At 40.0% G+C, this 18,051-nt stretch overlaps 2 protein-coding genes across 5 annotated transcripts; both read left to right on the forward strand.

Moving 5' to 3' along the window:
• The first annotated feature begins 680 nt into the window (after positions 1–680).
• mogat3a (monoacylglycerol O-acyltransferase 3a) lies at positions 681–6,434 on the forward strand. The gene is made up of 9 exons (XM_029427041.1): positions 681–774; positions 1,507–1,685; positions 3,442–3,502; positions 3,702–3,845; positions 4,397–4,527; positions 5,150–5,193; positions 5,406–5,496; positions 5,800–5,908; positions 6,151–6,434. Exons 1-9 carry the CDS (start codon positions 681–683, stop codon positions 6,303–6,305), a joined length of 1,008 nt encoding a protein of 335 aa, XP_029282901.1. The 3' UTR covers positions 6,306–6,434.
• Positions 6,435–7,709: 1,275 nt separating this feature from the next.
• tsc22d4 (TSC22 domain family member 4) lies at positions 7,710–15,914 on the forward strand. Of its 4 annotated transcripts, none has more exons than XM_029427053.1 (5): positions 7,710–8,125; positions 8,635–8,773; positions 9,157–9,925; positions 10,241–10,374; positions 12,647–13,116. In XM_029427053.1, the coding sequence occupies exons 3-5, from the start codon at positions 9,257–9,259 to the stop codon at positions 12,921–12,923; spliced, it is 1,080 nt and encodes a 359-aa protein (XP_029282913.1). In that variant the 5' UTR covers positions 7,710–8,125; positions 8,635–8,773; positions 9,157–9,256; the 3' UTR covers positions 12,924–13,116. The 4 variants fall into 4 exon arrangements, with proteins under 4 accessions (XP_029282913.1, XP_029282914.1, XP_029282912.1 ...); XM_029427054.1 differs by having other exon boundaries at positions 8,635–8,724; XM_029427055.1 differs by lacking the exons at positions 8,635–8,773; positions 12,647–13,116 and adding exons at positions 14,877–14,928; positions 15,062–15,914 and having other exon boundaries at positions 7,724–8,125.
• The last annotated feature ends 2,137 nt before the right edge of the window (positions 15,915–18,051 follow it).

An 18,051-nucleotide genomic window follows, 5' to 3' on the forward strand; every position in this document is an offset into this window, starting at 1 on the left:
AAGTTCAGATTTATTTCACAACTTCACTGAAGTTTAGAAATCTGTAGAAACAAAGTTCCAACCAATACATGGTTATCTATTGTTATAATAATAATAATATTTATAGTTATAATAATAATAAATATAATGTGTATTATTACTATACTTATTATAATTATGATTATTATATAAATAATGCTTATTATTATTATATTTAAATTATTATTAATAATAATATAAACTGTTCTTATTATTTAATATAAAATAAATATAAACAGGTTGTAATTTGATGAAAAAAGTTCATCTAAATTACTATTTCATTCTCAGATTTTATATTTAAAATAAACTTTATTTACTTTAACGTGGACTCCTCATGTCAATGACGTGCACGCCCCTGGCTCCAGGCTAGCTCCCGAAAATAGCTCGTCATGAGCTCTGATTGGCCGAGAGAATTCCACCCAGTGGGAGGGTCCGGTGCGCATGCGCAGTAGATGGCGGAGGAGCGCGTATTTGTAAAGTTTTGGGGAAGCTGAGAGTTCAGACTGAAGACAGGTTTCACTGGAGTTTTAATGTAATTAGAGAAGTATTCTACATTGGCTGCTCACAGACAGACAGGTGAAGAGACAGACGCTCCGAGATCCAGGTGGACACACCGGCTGGTCGCAGCGCTCCAAGCCGGGCCAAGGAGCGCGGCCGCCGGCATGAAGGTGGACTTCGCCCCGCTGAACATCCCTCTGCGGAGGAGACTGCAGACCGTCGTCACACTGCAGTGGGTCTTCTCCTTCCTGGCTTTAGGTAACACCTACCTGTCTATCGGTACTGAGTTATTATATATATATATATATATATATATATATATATATATATATATATATATATATATATATATATATATATAAATATAATATATATAAATACATAAATACATATAAATACATATATATATACATATATATATATATATATATATATATATATATATATAAATATAAATATATATAAATACATAAATACATATAAATAACATATATATATACATATATATATATATACATATACATATATATATACATATATATATATATATATATATAAACATATAAATACATATATATACATATATATACATATATATATATATATATATAATATATATATATATATATATATATATATATATATAATAACTCACTCAAACGTCCTGGAAACATAAACTTAAATAAAGTCATCATAAATAGTTTATTTATCATACATCGGACTTCCTGTATTTGTATATGGTTATCCCCATAATAATGAAAATAAGTACCAGTTTTATTGTCCTCATTAACATCATGAATATAATTAATTATTTATCTCAACATGAGACCTTTATCCTCTCAACTGACTGTAAACAAGTTATTGATCTGTAATCACTTGAACACAGCACCAGTCTGCCTGTCTGCCTGCTCATCTGTCTGTCTCAACTCACTTGTCTGTCTGTCTGTCTGTCTGTCTGTCTCTCTGTCTCTCTGCCTGTCTGTCTCTCAGCTCAGTGTTGTCTGGCAGCCTTCATCCTCCTTGCTCTCTCTGATTGGTGGATGCTGGCTGTGCTTTATGTTGGTTGGCTGTGGTTGGATGGGGAAACTCCCGTCAGTGGGGGTCGGAGGTCACAGTGGGTCAGGAGCTGGAGCGTCTGGGAATACTTTAGAGACTACTTCCCCCTGAGGGTGAGGATATTATTATTATTATTATTATTATTATTATTATTATTATTATTATTATTATTATTATTATTATATACTTCAGAGACTACTTCCTCCTGAGGGTGAGGTTGTTATTGTTATTATTATTATTATTATTACCCCAATCTTCCCTTCTCCGGGCCACATCCTCCAGCTCCGACTGGGGGATCCTGAGGCGTTCCCAGTGAGGAGATATAATCTCTCCACCGAGTCCTGGGTCTTCCCCGGGGTCTCCTCCCAGCTAGACGTGCCTGGAACACCTCCCTAGGGAGGGGCCCAGGTGGCTCCTTACTAGATGCCCGAACCACCTCAACTGGCTCCTTTCAACGTAAAGGAGCAGCGGCTCTACTCCGAGTCTCTCCTGATGGCTGAGCTTCTCACCCTATCTCTAAGGGAGACGCCACCCGTCTGAGAAGACACATTTTGGCCGCTTGTACCCGCAATCTCGTTCTTTTGGTCACGACCTAGCCTTCATGACCATAGGTGAGGGTAGGAACGAAGATCGACCGGTAGATCGAGAGCTTTGCCTTCTGGCTCAGCTCCTGTTTTCGTCACAACGGCGCGGTAAAACGAATGCAATTCCGCCCCCGCTAATCCGATTCTCTCTCGCTCCATCGTCCCCTCATTCGCGAACATAACCACCGAGGTACTTGAACTCCTTCACTTGGGGTAATGGCTCATTCCCTACCCGGAGATGATGCCATAAGGACCACATCATCTGCAAAGAGCAGTGATGAGATCCTCAGGTCACCGAACTGCAACCCCTCTCCTCCACGACTACGCCTCGATATCCTATCCATGAAAATCACAAACAGGATTGGTGATAAAGCGCAGCCCTGGCGGAGGCCAACATTCACTGGGAACGAGTTCAACTTACTGCCAGGTATCCGGACACAACTCTTGCTTTGGGAGTACAGGGATGGATGGCCCTCAGAAGTGACCCCCTCACCCCATACTCCCGCAGCACCTCCCACAGTATCACCCGGGGGACCTGGTCATACGCCTTCTCCAGATCCACAAAGCACATGTAGACCGGATGGGCGTATTCCCAGGCCCCCTCCAGGATCCTTGCGAGAGTGAAGAGTTGGTCGATCACAAAACCGATCATTGACCTTTGGCCTAGGGTGCTCTGGTACCACGTGCACTTATGAGCATCCTTATGTTCGAACATGGTGTTTGTTATGGCCATTCCATGACTAGCACAGAACTCCAACAACAAACAACCGTTCGGGTTTAGATCAGGGAGGCCGTTTCTCCCAATCACGCCTCTCCAGGTGTCTCCACCGACCCCAGCGGTTCTTCCTGTGAGTGGTGGGCCCACAGGATGGATGGATGGGAGGCACCACGTAGCTCTATCGGGCTGTGCCTGGCCGGGCTCTGTGGCAAACCCGGCCACCAGGGTCTCTACATCTCTTCCTCTATGTGTTACGAGGTAGTTTTCAACCATTCTTAGTCTGGCCCCTCGCCTAAGACATTACATTACATTACAGTTCATTTAGCTGTGAGACCAATTTGCCTTGGGAGACCCGACCAGGAACACTAGGCTCCAGACAGCACAGCTCTCAGGTTCATAGGGACACACAAACCTCTCCACCGCGATAAGGTGATGGTTCCCAGAGGGGGAGGGGAGGATATTATTATTATTATTATATACTTCAGAGAGTACTTCCCCCTGAGGATATTATTATTATCGTTATTGTTAATATTGTTGTTGTTAATATTATTATACTTTTGACTCCAGCTTGTTAAAACTGTCGATCTGGATCCAAAGAAAAACTACATCTTCGGATTTCATCCACATGGTGAGAAACACACCTGTCTGTTTACCTGTCTGTCTCTCTGTGTACCTGTGGCTTTCATAAAAACATATATATATGTGTATATATATTAAATATATTTAGTATTCACCACTGCTGAACTTCTTCTTCTTGCTATCTTCTTTTCCACGCCCCGTCTACCACATGCCCCATCTGTCTCTCCCTCTACCTGTCTGTCTCTCAGGTGTTTTGGTCGCAGGGGCGTTTGGGAACTTTTGTACGGAGGCGACGGGTTTCTCCCTTCTGTTTCCTGGATTGACCTCCCACCTGCTGATGCTGCCATTCTGGTTCAAAGTCCCACTGTTCAGAGACTACATCATGTGTGGAGGTACACACCTGTCTGTCTGACTACCTGTACCTGTCTGTCTGTCTGTCTGTCTGTCTGTCTGTCTGTCTGTCTGTCTGTGTGTCTATCTGTCTGTCCAATGTGGAAGTGCCTTAAACCTGCATTCTTTATAATGGCCAGCAGAGCCAGTGATGCTTTAGGAACTTATTCGGAACCCAAACCTCTTAGCTTTGGATTTGTCCTGAGAGTGAATGCTGGTTGTAACCTTTACACTACCCACTACAGACAGACGTTAGTGGGTTTTATGTCACTTTCTCAATCAGCTGTTTGTCCAGCAGCTCTGAGTAAACACTGTGTCGCAGGTCACAGCAGGAGGACGCAGAAAGCTGCTCTCTCATTGGGTATCGGAGCAGAGTCACATGGGTTCAGTTTCATCATTTATCTTTAAAGAGACTCGGAGATAACAGCTTGTGGTTTCCAGTTTCCTGAGTGAGACCTCTCTGATCTCTTTATAAAGTCTGTCACCTGACTGTCTGTCCCCTATCTGTCTGTCACCTGCCTGCCTGTCTGTCTGTCTGTCACCTGTCTCTCAGGCCTGGTGTCCAGCAGTAAGTCCAGCCTGTCTCACCTCGTCAGTCGTCCTGCAGGAGGTAACGTGGCGGTCATTGCGGTGGGCGGAGCTCTGGAGGCTCTGGACGCCCGCCCGGGAGCTTTAAAACTACAGGTACATTTCTGTCACAGACACTTCTTCTATTAATATATAAATATACATACGTATATATTTATGTATGAATACATATGTGTATATATACAGACAGACAGGACGTACTTTAACGTACTTAGCCTTGTGTTAAGGTATTTAGCCTTGTGCTAACATGCTTAGCCTTGTGCTAACATGCTTAGCCTTGTGCTAAAATACTTAGTCTTGTGCTAACATGTTTAGCCTTGTGCTAACATGCTTAGCCTTGTGCTAACATACTTGGCCTCGTGTTAAGGTACTTAGCCTTGTGCTAACATGCTTAGCCTTGTGCTAACATGCTTTAGCCTTGTGCTAACATGCTTGGCCTCATGTTAATGTACTTGGTGTTTACTAAGTTTAGTTTTATGACTGAATTAAAACAGGTTGCAGCTCACAAACCTTTTTTTACGCAGAGATTAGTTCTTACTAAATATTTACAGCTGTAGCTAACTGATGGAGCTAATGTTAGCATGCTAATAACGTTCAACACATCTGACCTGAAACTTGATAAACGTTTAATAATGATTTTAAAATACGTTTTAAAATATCCTCAACTTACCTCAACTCAACTATTAACTCAACTAACCCTAACATGTGTTTGTTTCAGGTCCAGAACAGGAAGGGCTTCATCAAACTGGCTCTCAAACACGGGTGTGTGTGTGTGTGTGTGTGTGTGTGTGTGTGTGTGTGTGTGTGTGTGTGTGTGTGTGTGTGTGTGTGTGTGTGTGTGTGTGTGTGTGTGTGTGTGTGTGTGTGTGGAAATGCCCAAAAGAATCCAGTGAATAAACGCTGACGTACATGAAGCCTGTGACTCCACACTGCAGTGAACGACAACCTGTGTGTGTGTGTGTGTGTGTGTGTAGAGCTCAACTGGTTCCCGTCTTTTCTTTTGGAGAGAACGAGCTGTTCGATCAAATGGAGAATCCCAGTGGCTCTCCTCTGAGGAAGCTGCAGGTCAGAGGTCACACGCTCACTTTACAAATTATATAAACACATAGACTCTCATAATATATTAGAGTAAAAAGACAAATTTGTTTTGTGGGAAATGTTGAAGATAGTTGAAAAGACAAGAATTAGATTCAAAGTTACTTTGGTTTTGGTTGAAAATATCATTACAGGTCATTCAGCAGACATTTATCTAGACTCCCAGTGAACTCACTATGTATGGGTATATGTGTGTGTGTTTGTGTATATATATATGTATATACACATATGTATATACATATATATAGTCAGTATGCTGTCCTGTGTCCACAGAACCGGCTGCAAAGCATCATGGGAGTAGCGATGCCTCTGTTTCACGCCAGAGGAGTTTTCCAGTACAGCTTCGGACTGATGCCCTACAGGAAGTCCATCCACACCGTCGGTATGACGACAACATGCACAAAAATTGAACCCAACGTTAACCTAATGCTAATCTAGCGTTAGCCTAATGCTAATGTGATGTTAGCCTAATGTGACGTTAGCCTAATGCTACCCTAATGTTACCCTAACAATAATGTACCGTTAGTCTAACGCTAATCTAATTTAGCCTAGCCAAACGTTTGTTGTTGTATTTGTTTGTTGTTCCGCCATGTCACTAACCCCCCCCCCCCCCTCTGTTCTCAGTGGGGAAGCCCATCTCGGTGGTGCAGACTCACAGTCCCAGCTCTGAGGACATCGAGTGTCTTCATAAAGTTTACCTGCAGAGTCTGACTGAACTGTTCGAGCTGCACAAGCTAAACTACGGCCTCGATGAACACCAGCACCTGACCTTCATATGACCTTCATATATACCTTCAAGGTCATGCAGCGCTCTGGTGTGACATCACAGTGACAGTAAAAGGTCAAGAGGACTTCTTGCCGTCTGATTCATTATGGAAATAAATAAAATGCATGATTAAGAGTTTAAAGTCCTGCAGTTTACGAGTATTTAGGTCAAATACTTTCACAGTGGAGGTGATACAGCTGCTTTATCTCCTATAATCAAACACAATAGGAGTAAAACTTTCAACGCTGCAATCAAAAAACATTTATTAATGCAAATACAGAAGTTTTGCTTGCTTTACAACACTTCTGTTCTGCAGCAAGCTTTTCTTATTCTTACCCACAATCCTTTGCACAGCAGATATATGAGCAAGAGGTCAATGGTCAAGGAGCCACGTTAGGATGAACTGTCTGCATGCTGCCGTACGTCCTAATAATAGAAAGTATGAGACTTTGTAAGCAGCCATAATGTTTTGAAGTCTCCTGTAAATGTCTGTTAATAAACATTAGTTTCAGTATCGATAGTTTTAGAGGTGGAGCTTTGCTGTAACAGTTTGTGGAGTAACTAGTTACATGTAATTACATTAATACAAACAATACAAATAAATGTATTGTGATCTATTACAGTTACAGAATATATATATATATATATATAGCATATGTATATATGTATGTATATATATATATATATATATATATATATTAGGGCTGTCAAGCGATTAAAAAAATTAATCTAATTAATTACAAGCTTTGTGATTAATTCATCGCGATTAATCACATATACATATATCTCATATCTATGACATAAACATGAGATATATAGATATAGTATATATATATACTATATATCTATACAGATATATAGTATATATATATATATATATATAGATATACTATATATATATATATACGATATATATAGATAGATAGTATATATATATATACTATGTATATATATATATATATATATATAGTATATATATATACTATATATATATAGTATATATATATATACTATATATCTATATATATAGTGTATATATATACTATATATATATACACTATATATATATATATATATATATATATATATAGAGTATATATATAATAACTAAACATACATTATGACATTTAATAGTTTGTCTCAAAAATCTGCTAAAGAAGTGTCACTTTTAGGGATGTATTATTATAATAAATTAGATGAATCTCCGACAGTGAAAATGTTTCCTTCCATGATAATAAAACCGATATGATATTTTTTATGTGATTATCTTTGTGTGTAGATTAGTAATACGTACATTAGTTTTTATGTAATAAATAACTGAAGCTAAAGCAGTAGAAGTATAAAGTAATAGTACTTTAAATATGTATATAAGTACAGTAGTGCTCCCCCCATTGTGTCCTCACTGCGCAGGCGCATCTGTGTCGGACACACGCACGCGCTGCTCGCTCTCGGCTCGTCCGCGCGCAGTTCCGTCTCTGCTGCTCACTGAGAGGAGGATGGAGACAGAGAAGAAGAAGAAGAGTTTGTGTTTGTTCAGAGAAGAAGAAGAAACTTTCCGCTGCATTGTAGCTCTTTGAATTAGCAGAAGAAGAAGAAAATCCGCAGAAGAAGAAGTCGGAGGAGTTCCTGTTCAAACTTTCTTCTCTGTAAACTGCTCGCGCGCTCCCGCCGCCCGCGGCTGCACCGCGCATGCTCTCTACAGCTGTCGTGTTTTTTTCTTCTTCGGCGGATAATGGACCGATTGTGACATCACCGGAGGGAGGGAGGCGCGCGGCCGCTGATCTAGATCACAACCAGTTGTGGCGGGAGCGCGCCTCAGCTGAGCGCATGAACGTAAGTGTTTGTTTACGATGACGTCAGAGGGTTTGATTTACGATCAGCTGTTAATAAAGTTTGATTTTATAAGGTTTGATTTGATAAATGTTTTTTTAATGTTTAATGTTTATTTAATATTAAAGTGACAAAACAAGACATTTAAAGACATATTGGACTCTGAGGAACTCGGATGGACATTTCTCTGTATTTTCTGCATACACTGTCGCACAAACCTCTTCAAGCCTCTTCTAAACAATATAGACAGTCGGGGGTCCCTGCTCCACGCTACACCAGTTTGGGGGTCCTTGGCCTGAAAAACGCTGGAGACCCCTGATCTAGAGAATAATCCGCAGATTCATCATGAAGATAATTGTTAGTTGTGAAGTACAGAGTAAATGTGCAGACAGTGAGGTTGTGGTTTCAACAGTTGAGATCCTGCATAACCTGAACTGCACACACACACACACACACACACACACACACACACACACACACATACACATATTTTAATCCAGGTTGTGTAACAGGCAGCAGACTGAGGCAACCAGCCGCAGAACAGAGTCAGAGGAAACAGGAAACACAGAAGAAGAAAATGAGTTTGAGACGAAAGCTTCGGGGTGAGAGACACTGACCATAACAAGAGCAGAGAGAGAGACAGGATGTGTGGTGAGACAGCGTTTAACTTTAACGTAACAGTTAACTTCAGCTGTAACTGCAGACAGACCTATTAGACGTTATGGGGTAAACCTCGGATATTATCTGACATTAAAGTAAATAAGTAAAAAGATTTAATATCCTCTGAGATTATAAAGTCACAAAGAAATTGCATTTATTATTTTTTAAAGAAACCGGGTCGTTTCTTTGTTTCTTTCAGCACGTTCACTAAAATAAACACTTTAACTTCACTTACATTCAAACTGAAACTACTTTAAAACACTTAAACTCTTAATTATTTGAGGTGCTATCGTATATTTTCTTCAGGATATTGTGTCAAGTCAATGAAACGTTTTTATATCACATTAACGAGATTTATTCTTTGTTTGTTTCAGTGAGTCTGTAGTCTGTGTGTGTGTGTGTGTGTGTGTGTGTGTGTGTGTGTGTGTGTGTGTGTGTGTGTGAGTGAGTGTGTGAGTGTGTGAGTGTGTGAGAATGAGCGGAGGTAAAAAGAGGAGTGGCTTCCAGATCACCAGCGTAACCTCAGACTTCAACCAAACTCCAGCCGGCCAATCAGCTCCCAGTGTGGTCCTGACTGTACTCCAATCAGCAGCCTCCTCCTCCTGCAGCAATCAGAGAAGCTCCTCCCAGCCAACCACTCCCTCTCTGAAGAGGAAATACGTATCCCATGATGCACCAGGGCAGGGGGCGGGGTCTTCGTCCAGGTTCAGGGTTGTGCGGCTGGCGGTGGGCGGGGCCGGCGGAGGTGGGCGGGGCGAGCCATATCACCGCGGGCGATGGACATGCACAGACATTCTGGAGCGACAGGAAGGGGCGGGGTTTTGGCGCGTAATGGACACTATGAGACATGCCCACTCGCTGGAGTCTCTGGAGATGATTGGCCGGGACATGGACAGGGGCGGAGTCTACTCCCAGGACGCCACCCACCTGCTGGCTCAGCCAATCGGAGGCATTGAAGGGGCGCAGCTTGTACTGCGCAGCGGGCCGCCCTCACCGACGCACCAAGAGCCAGTCAACATCCGACTCCTGGACCGCAAGGAGCCAATGGGAGCTCAGTGTTTTGACTCCATCCATCCACCTCCTTCGCCCCGCCCACGAAACATCCCTCCTCCACTACGATTGGACGTCGACTCTGCAGGGCGGGTACAAACATGTTTCTATTGAAAGAAATCCGCCTCCTTAAAATGACATTCCAATACGACTGAACTGCATCTCAACGAGGGAAACAAAGAATAGTGTGAAGTTACGGACATAAGTTAAAATAAGTGAACGCTGACGACCTCCTCCGTACGTGAACTTTGATTAGAACGTTTTTGCCAAAAACAAACGTATTCTGGAAGAAAAATAAGTTTCCCTCGAAACGTAATTGACATGCAGTTAAAGTGACGGGGACGTAGTTTTTAGGAGAGCAGCTTTGTTTGGTGTTCATACCCACTCACCTGTCTGTCTCTCTGTCAGTCTGTCCTCAGGCTGTCTCACTCTCAGCCCAGCTCCCCCCCTGCTGGATCATACCATCCCACTCTGACCCCCATTCAAACCCCAGCAGCCTTCAGTCTGGACCAAACCATCTTCAACCTGTCAGGGGACTCCAGGTAGCTCTGTTTTATTTTTCCATATGTACCTGTTTGTGTTTCCTGTTTTACATGATGTTCATTTAGTAACTTATGGAAACATTTAGAGTGAAATAGACGATGAAGCAGCGTCTGCTTGAGGGCGGGGCTACCTGTGATTGACAGGTCGCTACCGCGGTGCGTCCGTGTTTTCATCTCACAACAATTAACTCTTTCACAGTTTGTGTTTTCACTTCATCAAAGTTAATGGAACGTCGTTTCGGTTAAAAATGTCTTGTTCAGTTGGACTTCGCTCCACCTTCGGGGTCACTTCTGGTTCTAAAACACAAGATGGTGACGACAAAAAAACAAACTTCTAAATCCTGAATAATAATGGCATATTCCAAATAATCTGAAAATGCTTCATGTTGAATTTGGATCAGATTCACAATATTGTCAGAATAATAGAGAATCTTAGTGTGACGCCTAAATGACCTTCAGATTAAAGTAACAAACACACTTACAGCTTCAGTGTTAATGCTACTGGAGCTAACAGCAGCTGACCTACATACCATACACACACACACACACACACACACACACACACATACACACACACACACACACATACATACACACACACACACACACACACACACACACACACACATATACACACACACACACACACACACATATACACACACACACACACACATACACACACACACACACACACATACACACACACACACACACACACATACATACACACACACACATATACACACACACACACACACACATACATACACACACACACACACACATACACACACACACACACACACATACACACACACACACACACACATATACACACACACACACACACATATATACACACACATACACACACATGCACACACATACACACACACACATATACACACACACACACACACATACACACACACACACATATATACATACACACACACACACACACACATATATACACACACATACATACACACACATACACACACACACACACACACACACATATATACACATACACACATGCACACACATACACACACACACATATACACACACACACACACACACACACACACACAGGTCAGCTGATTGATTAAGACGAATAGAGGACCCATTCATTCACGGAGTTGTTTCTGATAACTGAACTGTTTTTATAGAAAATACTCCGCTGTGAATAATAATAATTTACATCTCATGTAGTTTATTATCTTATATCCTTTATCCTCATATTCCTTCAGCAGTGAGGAAGACATCTGATGTCCAGATGTTAAACTTTAGAAATAAACATATTTACAGATTCTGTATTTTAGTTAACTTAAAAAGTTAAAATTCCTTCATGATGTAAAAATCTCTGATTCTGTTTTACATTTGGAAACGAGATGTTTCGTTCACCATTAAAGGAGTAAGTGTGTATCAGTTACTTTAACTGTTGTAACCTCTTATGCCTCCACATTACCTCATGATATATATTATATATAAATATATTATTGAGGAAGTTTAGTGTTTCAAACTCTCCTCTTTTCCAGTACTACTGCTTTTTAAATATGCTTTTAAAAATGTTATTATTATTATTATATTTATTATTATTTCATTATTTGATAGTAACTAATGAGGAGGGGGTGGGTGATCCTTCCGCTGTTAACAACAATAATAATAGTAATAATTATTCTGGTGTATAAATTATTTTCTAATATTTTAAGATTTCTTTCTGATATATTCATTATTTAATGATATATTATTAATGATATTAGCGCCTTGAGATTGCTTTTAGCTTTGAAAGGCGCTTTACAAATTCAATTTATTATTATTATTATTATTATTATTATTAGTTCTTTCTGTATACGGTTATTTACTGGACCTTTTGCAGCACTCACTTGAATTATTAGAAGACGGAGTGAAAAACTTTAAAACTGTGAACTAATAAATGAATGAATGGATGAATCAATGAATGAAGCTCTGTGTTCCCACTCCTGTGAGTGGGCGGGAGGAGAATTCCACTGCAGGGTTTCTATTGGCTGCCGCAGTGTGGGCGGGGGGCCGGAATGAGACAGCAACCAATCAGAGAGCAGAGAGTGAGTGTGTGGGAGAGAGAAAACACCTTGTTTTGAGTTTTAGTCTGAAGACAACATCTGGACGTCCTGAGAGACAGAGTTTTACTTTGAAGGCAACATCTGGAGACAGCATCTTGAGTTAGGGTTAGGGACCTGAGCTCACAGAGAAACTAAATAATTTACTTTTCCCCCAATGAAAGACAAGAGGGACATCAGACAATAACGAGGGACATCCGTCTTAACGAGGGACATCAGACAATAACGAGGGACATCCGTCTTAACAAGGGACATCAGACAATAACGAGGGACATCCGTCTTAACGAGGGACATCAGACAATAACGAGGGACATCCGTCTTAACGAGGGACATCAGACAATAACGAGGGACATCCGTCTTAACGAGGGACATCAGACAATAACGAGGGACATCTGTCTTAACGAGGGACATCAGACAATAACGAGGGACACAACACCTTAATGAGGGACATCCGTCTTAACGAGGGACATCAGACAATAACGAGAGACACAACACCTTAATGAGGGACATCCGTCTTAACGAGGGACAGTGGATTGGTGCCTCTGATTGGACAGCCTTATACTCGGACGATCTAAATTGTCATTGGTCGGCAGGTTCCTGCAGCCGGTAGCTGAGATCTGATTGGATAGTCATGTTAGATGGTGTGCTGTGATTGGTTGGAGATGTTTGGTAGTGTAAAGAAAATGATTTTGGGGCGACAGCAGCCGGCCTCTCCATTCTCTGACCCCGCCCCCTGTCCTCGTCCTCAGCGGCGTCCTCCGTCAACCCCGCCCCTCCCCCTCAGGACTCTGCAGCTTGTTGCTAAGCAACCAGAGACACCTGTTGTGTTACGTGATCTGAGAAAGGTCAAAGGTCACCTGGCAGGTGGAAGGGAGTCCTGGCCGGGCACCGGGCCAACGACCTCTAAACCCAAGACCAGTCAGAGGTCACTGAACCCGCCCTCCTGGATTCAGCCAATCAACCAACCACAATGTCATGTGACCCCGTCAGCCCCGCCCTCTGATTGTTTAGTACCTGTCAGGGCTCTGCCCAATGGGCGAGGCTCTGATGCCACCATGATGTCACTGCTGCTGTTCTGCCACAGGTAACCTTGAAACCGTTGAAGTGTTTCACTGGAAACAATTGAAGTGTTTCACTGGAAACAATTGAAGTGTTTCACTGGAAACAATTGAAGTGTTTAACTGTAAACAATTGAAGTGTTTTACTGTAAACAATTGAAGTGTTTTACTGTAAACAATTGAAGTGTTTAACTGTAAACAATTGAAGTGTTTCACTGGAAACAATTGAAGTGTTTAACTGTAAACAATTGAAGTGTTTTACTGTAAACAATTGAAGTGTTTTACTGTAAACAATTGAAGTGTTTCGCTGGAAACAATTGAAGTGTTTCGCTGGAAACAATGGAAGTGTTTCAATGTAAACAATTGAAGTGTTCCAATGTAAACAATTGAAGTGTTTCACTGTAAACAATTGAAGTGTTTCACTGGAAACAATGGAAGTGTTTTACTGTAAACAATTGAAGTGTTTCACTGTAAACAATTGAAGTGTTTTACTGTAAACAATTGGTGTTTCACTGGAAACAATTGAAGTGTTTCAATGTAAACAATTGAAGTGTTTCAATGTAAACAATTGAAGTGTTTCAATGTGAACAATTGAAGTGTTTCACTGGAAACAATGGAAGTGTTTCCATGTAAACAATTGAAGTGTTTCACTGGAAACAATGGAAGTGTTTCAATGTAAACAATTGAAGTGTTCCAATGTAAACAATTGAAGTGTTTCAATGTAAACAATTGAAGTGTTCCAATGTAAACAATTGAAGTGTTTCACTGGAAACAATGGAAGTGTTTCAATGTAAACAATTGAAGTGTTCCAATGTAAACAATGGAAGTGTTTCAATGTAAACAATTGAAGTGTTCCAATGTAAACAATTGAAGTGTTTTACTGTAAACAATTGAAGTGTTTCACTGTAAACAATTGAAGTGTTTTACTGTAAACAATTGAAGTGTTTCACTGGAAACAATTGAAGTGTTTCAATGTAAACAATTGAAGTGTTTCACTGGAAACAATTGAAGTGTTTCGCTGTAAACAATTGAAGTGTTTCACTGGAAACAATTGAAGTGTTTCACTGGAAACAATTGAAGTGTTTCACTGTAAACAATTGAAGTGTTTCACTGTAAACAATTGAAGTGTTTCAATGTGAACAATTGAAGTGTTTCACTGTAAACAATTGAAGTGTTTCACTGTAAACAATTGAAGTGTTTCAATGTGAGCAATTGAAGTGTTTCACTGTAAACAATTGAAGTGTTTCACTGTAAACAATTGAAGTGTTTCACAACTTACACCTTTCTCTCTCACCTGTCTCTGTCTCTCACCTGTCTGTCATTGTGTGTCTTACAGTAGTTCCAGTAATAGTCTAATCGCCATTGACAACAAAATCGAGCAGGCCATGGTGAGTTTGATTTATTTTGTAGTTTTACTGTGATTCTGCTGTAGTTTATCTGTGATAATAACACACTGATTGTGTGTGTGTGTGTGTGTGTGTGTGTGTGTGTGTGTGTGTGTGTGTGTGTGTGTGTGTGAAGGACCTGGTAAAGAGTCACCTGATGCTGGCGGTCAGAGAGGAGGTGGAGCTTCTGAGAGAACAAATCAGAGAACTGCAGGAAAAGAACCAAAAACTGGAGAGAGAGAACCATATCCTGAGAACCCTCACACAAGATGTACACAATGTACGCAACACATAACATGCAATACACACAATATATACAACACATAAAACACAATATTTACACGCCACACAATGACATTTTCAGTTTTTCTGCATCGCAGGTACTGTAGTTATCAGTATCATCAGGGTTCGAGATTAGCGTCGTCCTAGGTCGACAAATAATGGGTTTTGACCACAGACTGTATAAAACATGGACGCAGTCTTTGTGACATCCCCCACGGGTCCCTGAAGAGCTGCTGTGGAGCGGCTCCGGCCAGCAGCATCTTGGCAGTAACCGTCTAATTCCGGCTGATCTAAAGGGGACGCACCCCATTATTCCTGACGATGCTACATTGTGAACAACAAATTGGTGTAAGCAGTTAGCTGTTTGCAGTTAGCAGTTAGCTGTTAGCTGTTAGCTGTTAGCTGTTAGCTGTTGGCTGTTGGATGTTAGCTTTTAGCCGCCGGTATCGGAAGTGCTATTAACTTGCACTATGGTGCGTTCAGGCTCTATTCAGTAAAAATTAGTATCAGTAAATTCTAATGTTATCATGATGTGTTCAATGTAATCTTGTAACATTTAGTTTTTGGTGAGAAATTTGAATAAATCCAGTTGTTTGAAGGAGATGTTTTCACAGCATAATAAAATAGATATCAGAGGGAATTATGAGCTGTTTAACGTCCTAACAAACACCAGTATGAAGTAATAAAGGAGTGTATGTTGAAGTACATGGAGTTATTGGTTTGTTTTTACCGTGGTATTTAAAATAGTGAGATTTCAGATGTTGGTATCAACTACAACATTTCTGGTATCCTGACGTCCCGAACAATGACTACGATTACGTGCATATATGTTTTTTTGAGATATAATATTCCGACTCATCTGTTTACATGACTAATGAAAACTAATATTCACGTTTACATGCAGCCTCTAATTTATGATCATGGTGTCCAAATTATGATTTTTCAATTTTCTGAATTCTGAACAACCAAACAGAAAGTTCTGTTTACATGACCCGGATCATATTAATATAATAATAATAATCTCTGACACACAGAGCTTCGGCGTGGTAACAGGTTTAATAGGACCCTGGTAACCGTGACAACAGGCTGCATAAAGATGATGCTAGAGATTTTAATGAATTAATAAAGTCTAACTGATGTTTTATACGGGCTGTGTTTTGTGTATGAAGAAGACTTCCACACAAAACAACAGAAACTAACAATGAAAACAACATACACAATCAGATCTGGGTCATTAATATGTACTCTGTGCTTTATATCTGCATCTTCTGTATTTCTCTCTTTGAGAAAATGCTCCTGTGATTTCTCATGTTAGAGTCAGATGAACGTTTACAGGACAATGTTTGATGATTTTAAAACTTTGTCTCTTTCAGAGCTTTACAGTGTTTAGTTCTCCATGTTGTATTTGTAAAGACTTTCAACAGGCTGAAAACATGATACACCTTTCAAATATATAAACAATATGTAAACATATACTATATATCAATATATAAACATAGAAAATATATCAATATATAAACAATGAATAAATATATAAACAATATGTAAACATATACTATATATCAATATATAAACATAGAAAATATATCAATATATAAACAATGAATAAATATATAAACAATATGTAAACATATATATTATGTTTATATATTATTGTATATTAATATATAGTATAAGTATATAAACTTATCAACAATATATGAATATAAATATATAGACAGTATATTAACACAGACAATATATAAACAAACATAATATATATAAACATTACATAAACATCTATGCAAATACATATATATATATGTCTATATATTTATATATATATATGTATATATATAGACATACATATATATTTAAAATGGTGACGTGTTCAATATTATTTTACCCGCTGTATATAGACATATGTGAGTGGAGCTGCTGCAGATTATAATCCTGTCTGACGTCACATGACCTCCTGAAGAAAAGTTTCAGGAAGCGAAAGAAGGAGGTCTGTACCGTCGCTGTGTTTTTTGTAGTTCTCAGTTCTCTCTGTTAAAGGTTGCTGTAGTAAAACTACAAAGGTATTAAATGCAAAATATTCTTCAAAGTAAAAGTACCCGCTGGGACAAATGACACAATGCATTCTGGGACACACACACACACACGCACACAGACACACACCCGCACACAGACACATACACACACACACGCACGCATGCACACACTCACACTCTCTAATAGTAAACAAAGAGAATGTGGAAAACAAAAACAAAACAGGATTAGGATTAAATTAATCCTGCTCCCTGCACATATAAGATTTAATGAATAAAACATTGCACATATTAGATTACATTTTAAATTACATCAAATTTAACGTATAAAATCACATTTTACATATAAAATAAAAATGTACGTATGAGAGTAAAATTGTAAACATGGTTTGTGTCCTCTTCCTCTCTTCCTGTCTTCTTGTCTTCCTCTATTCCTGTATCTTCCTGTCTCTTCCTCTCTTCCTCTCTTCCTCTCTTCTTGTCTTCCTCTCTTCCTCTCTTCCTCTCTTCCTCTCTTCTTGTTTTCCTCTCTTCCTCTCTTCCTGTATCTTCCTGTCTATTCCTGTCTCTTCCTCTCTTCTTGTCTTCCTCTCTTCCTCTCTTCCTCTCTTCCTGTATCTTCCTGTCTATTCCTGTCTCTTCCTCTCTTCCTCTCTTCTTGTTTTCCTCTCTTCCTCTCTTCCTGTCTCTTCCTGTCTCTTCCTCTCTTCTTGTCTTCCTCTCTTCCTCTCTTCCTCTCTTCCTGTATCTTCCTGTCTATTCCTGTCTCTTCCTCTCTTCCTCTCTTCTTGTCTTCCTCTCTTCCTCTATCTTC

The sequence above is a fragment of the Cottoperca gobio genome, unplaced genomic scaffold (genome assembly GCF_900634415.1).
Source record: "Cottoperca gobio unplaced genomic scaffold, fCotGob3.1 fCotGob3_286arrow_ctg1, whole genome shotgun sequence".
Taxonomy (NCBI): Eukaryota; Metazoa; Chordata; class Actinopteri; order Perciformes; family Bovichtidae; genus Cottoperca; species Cottoperca gobio.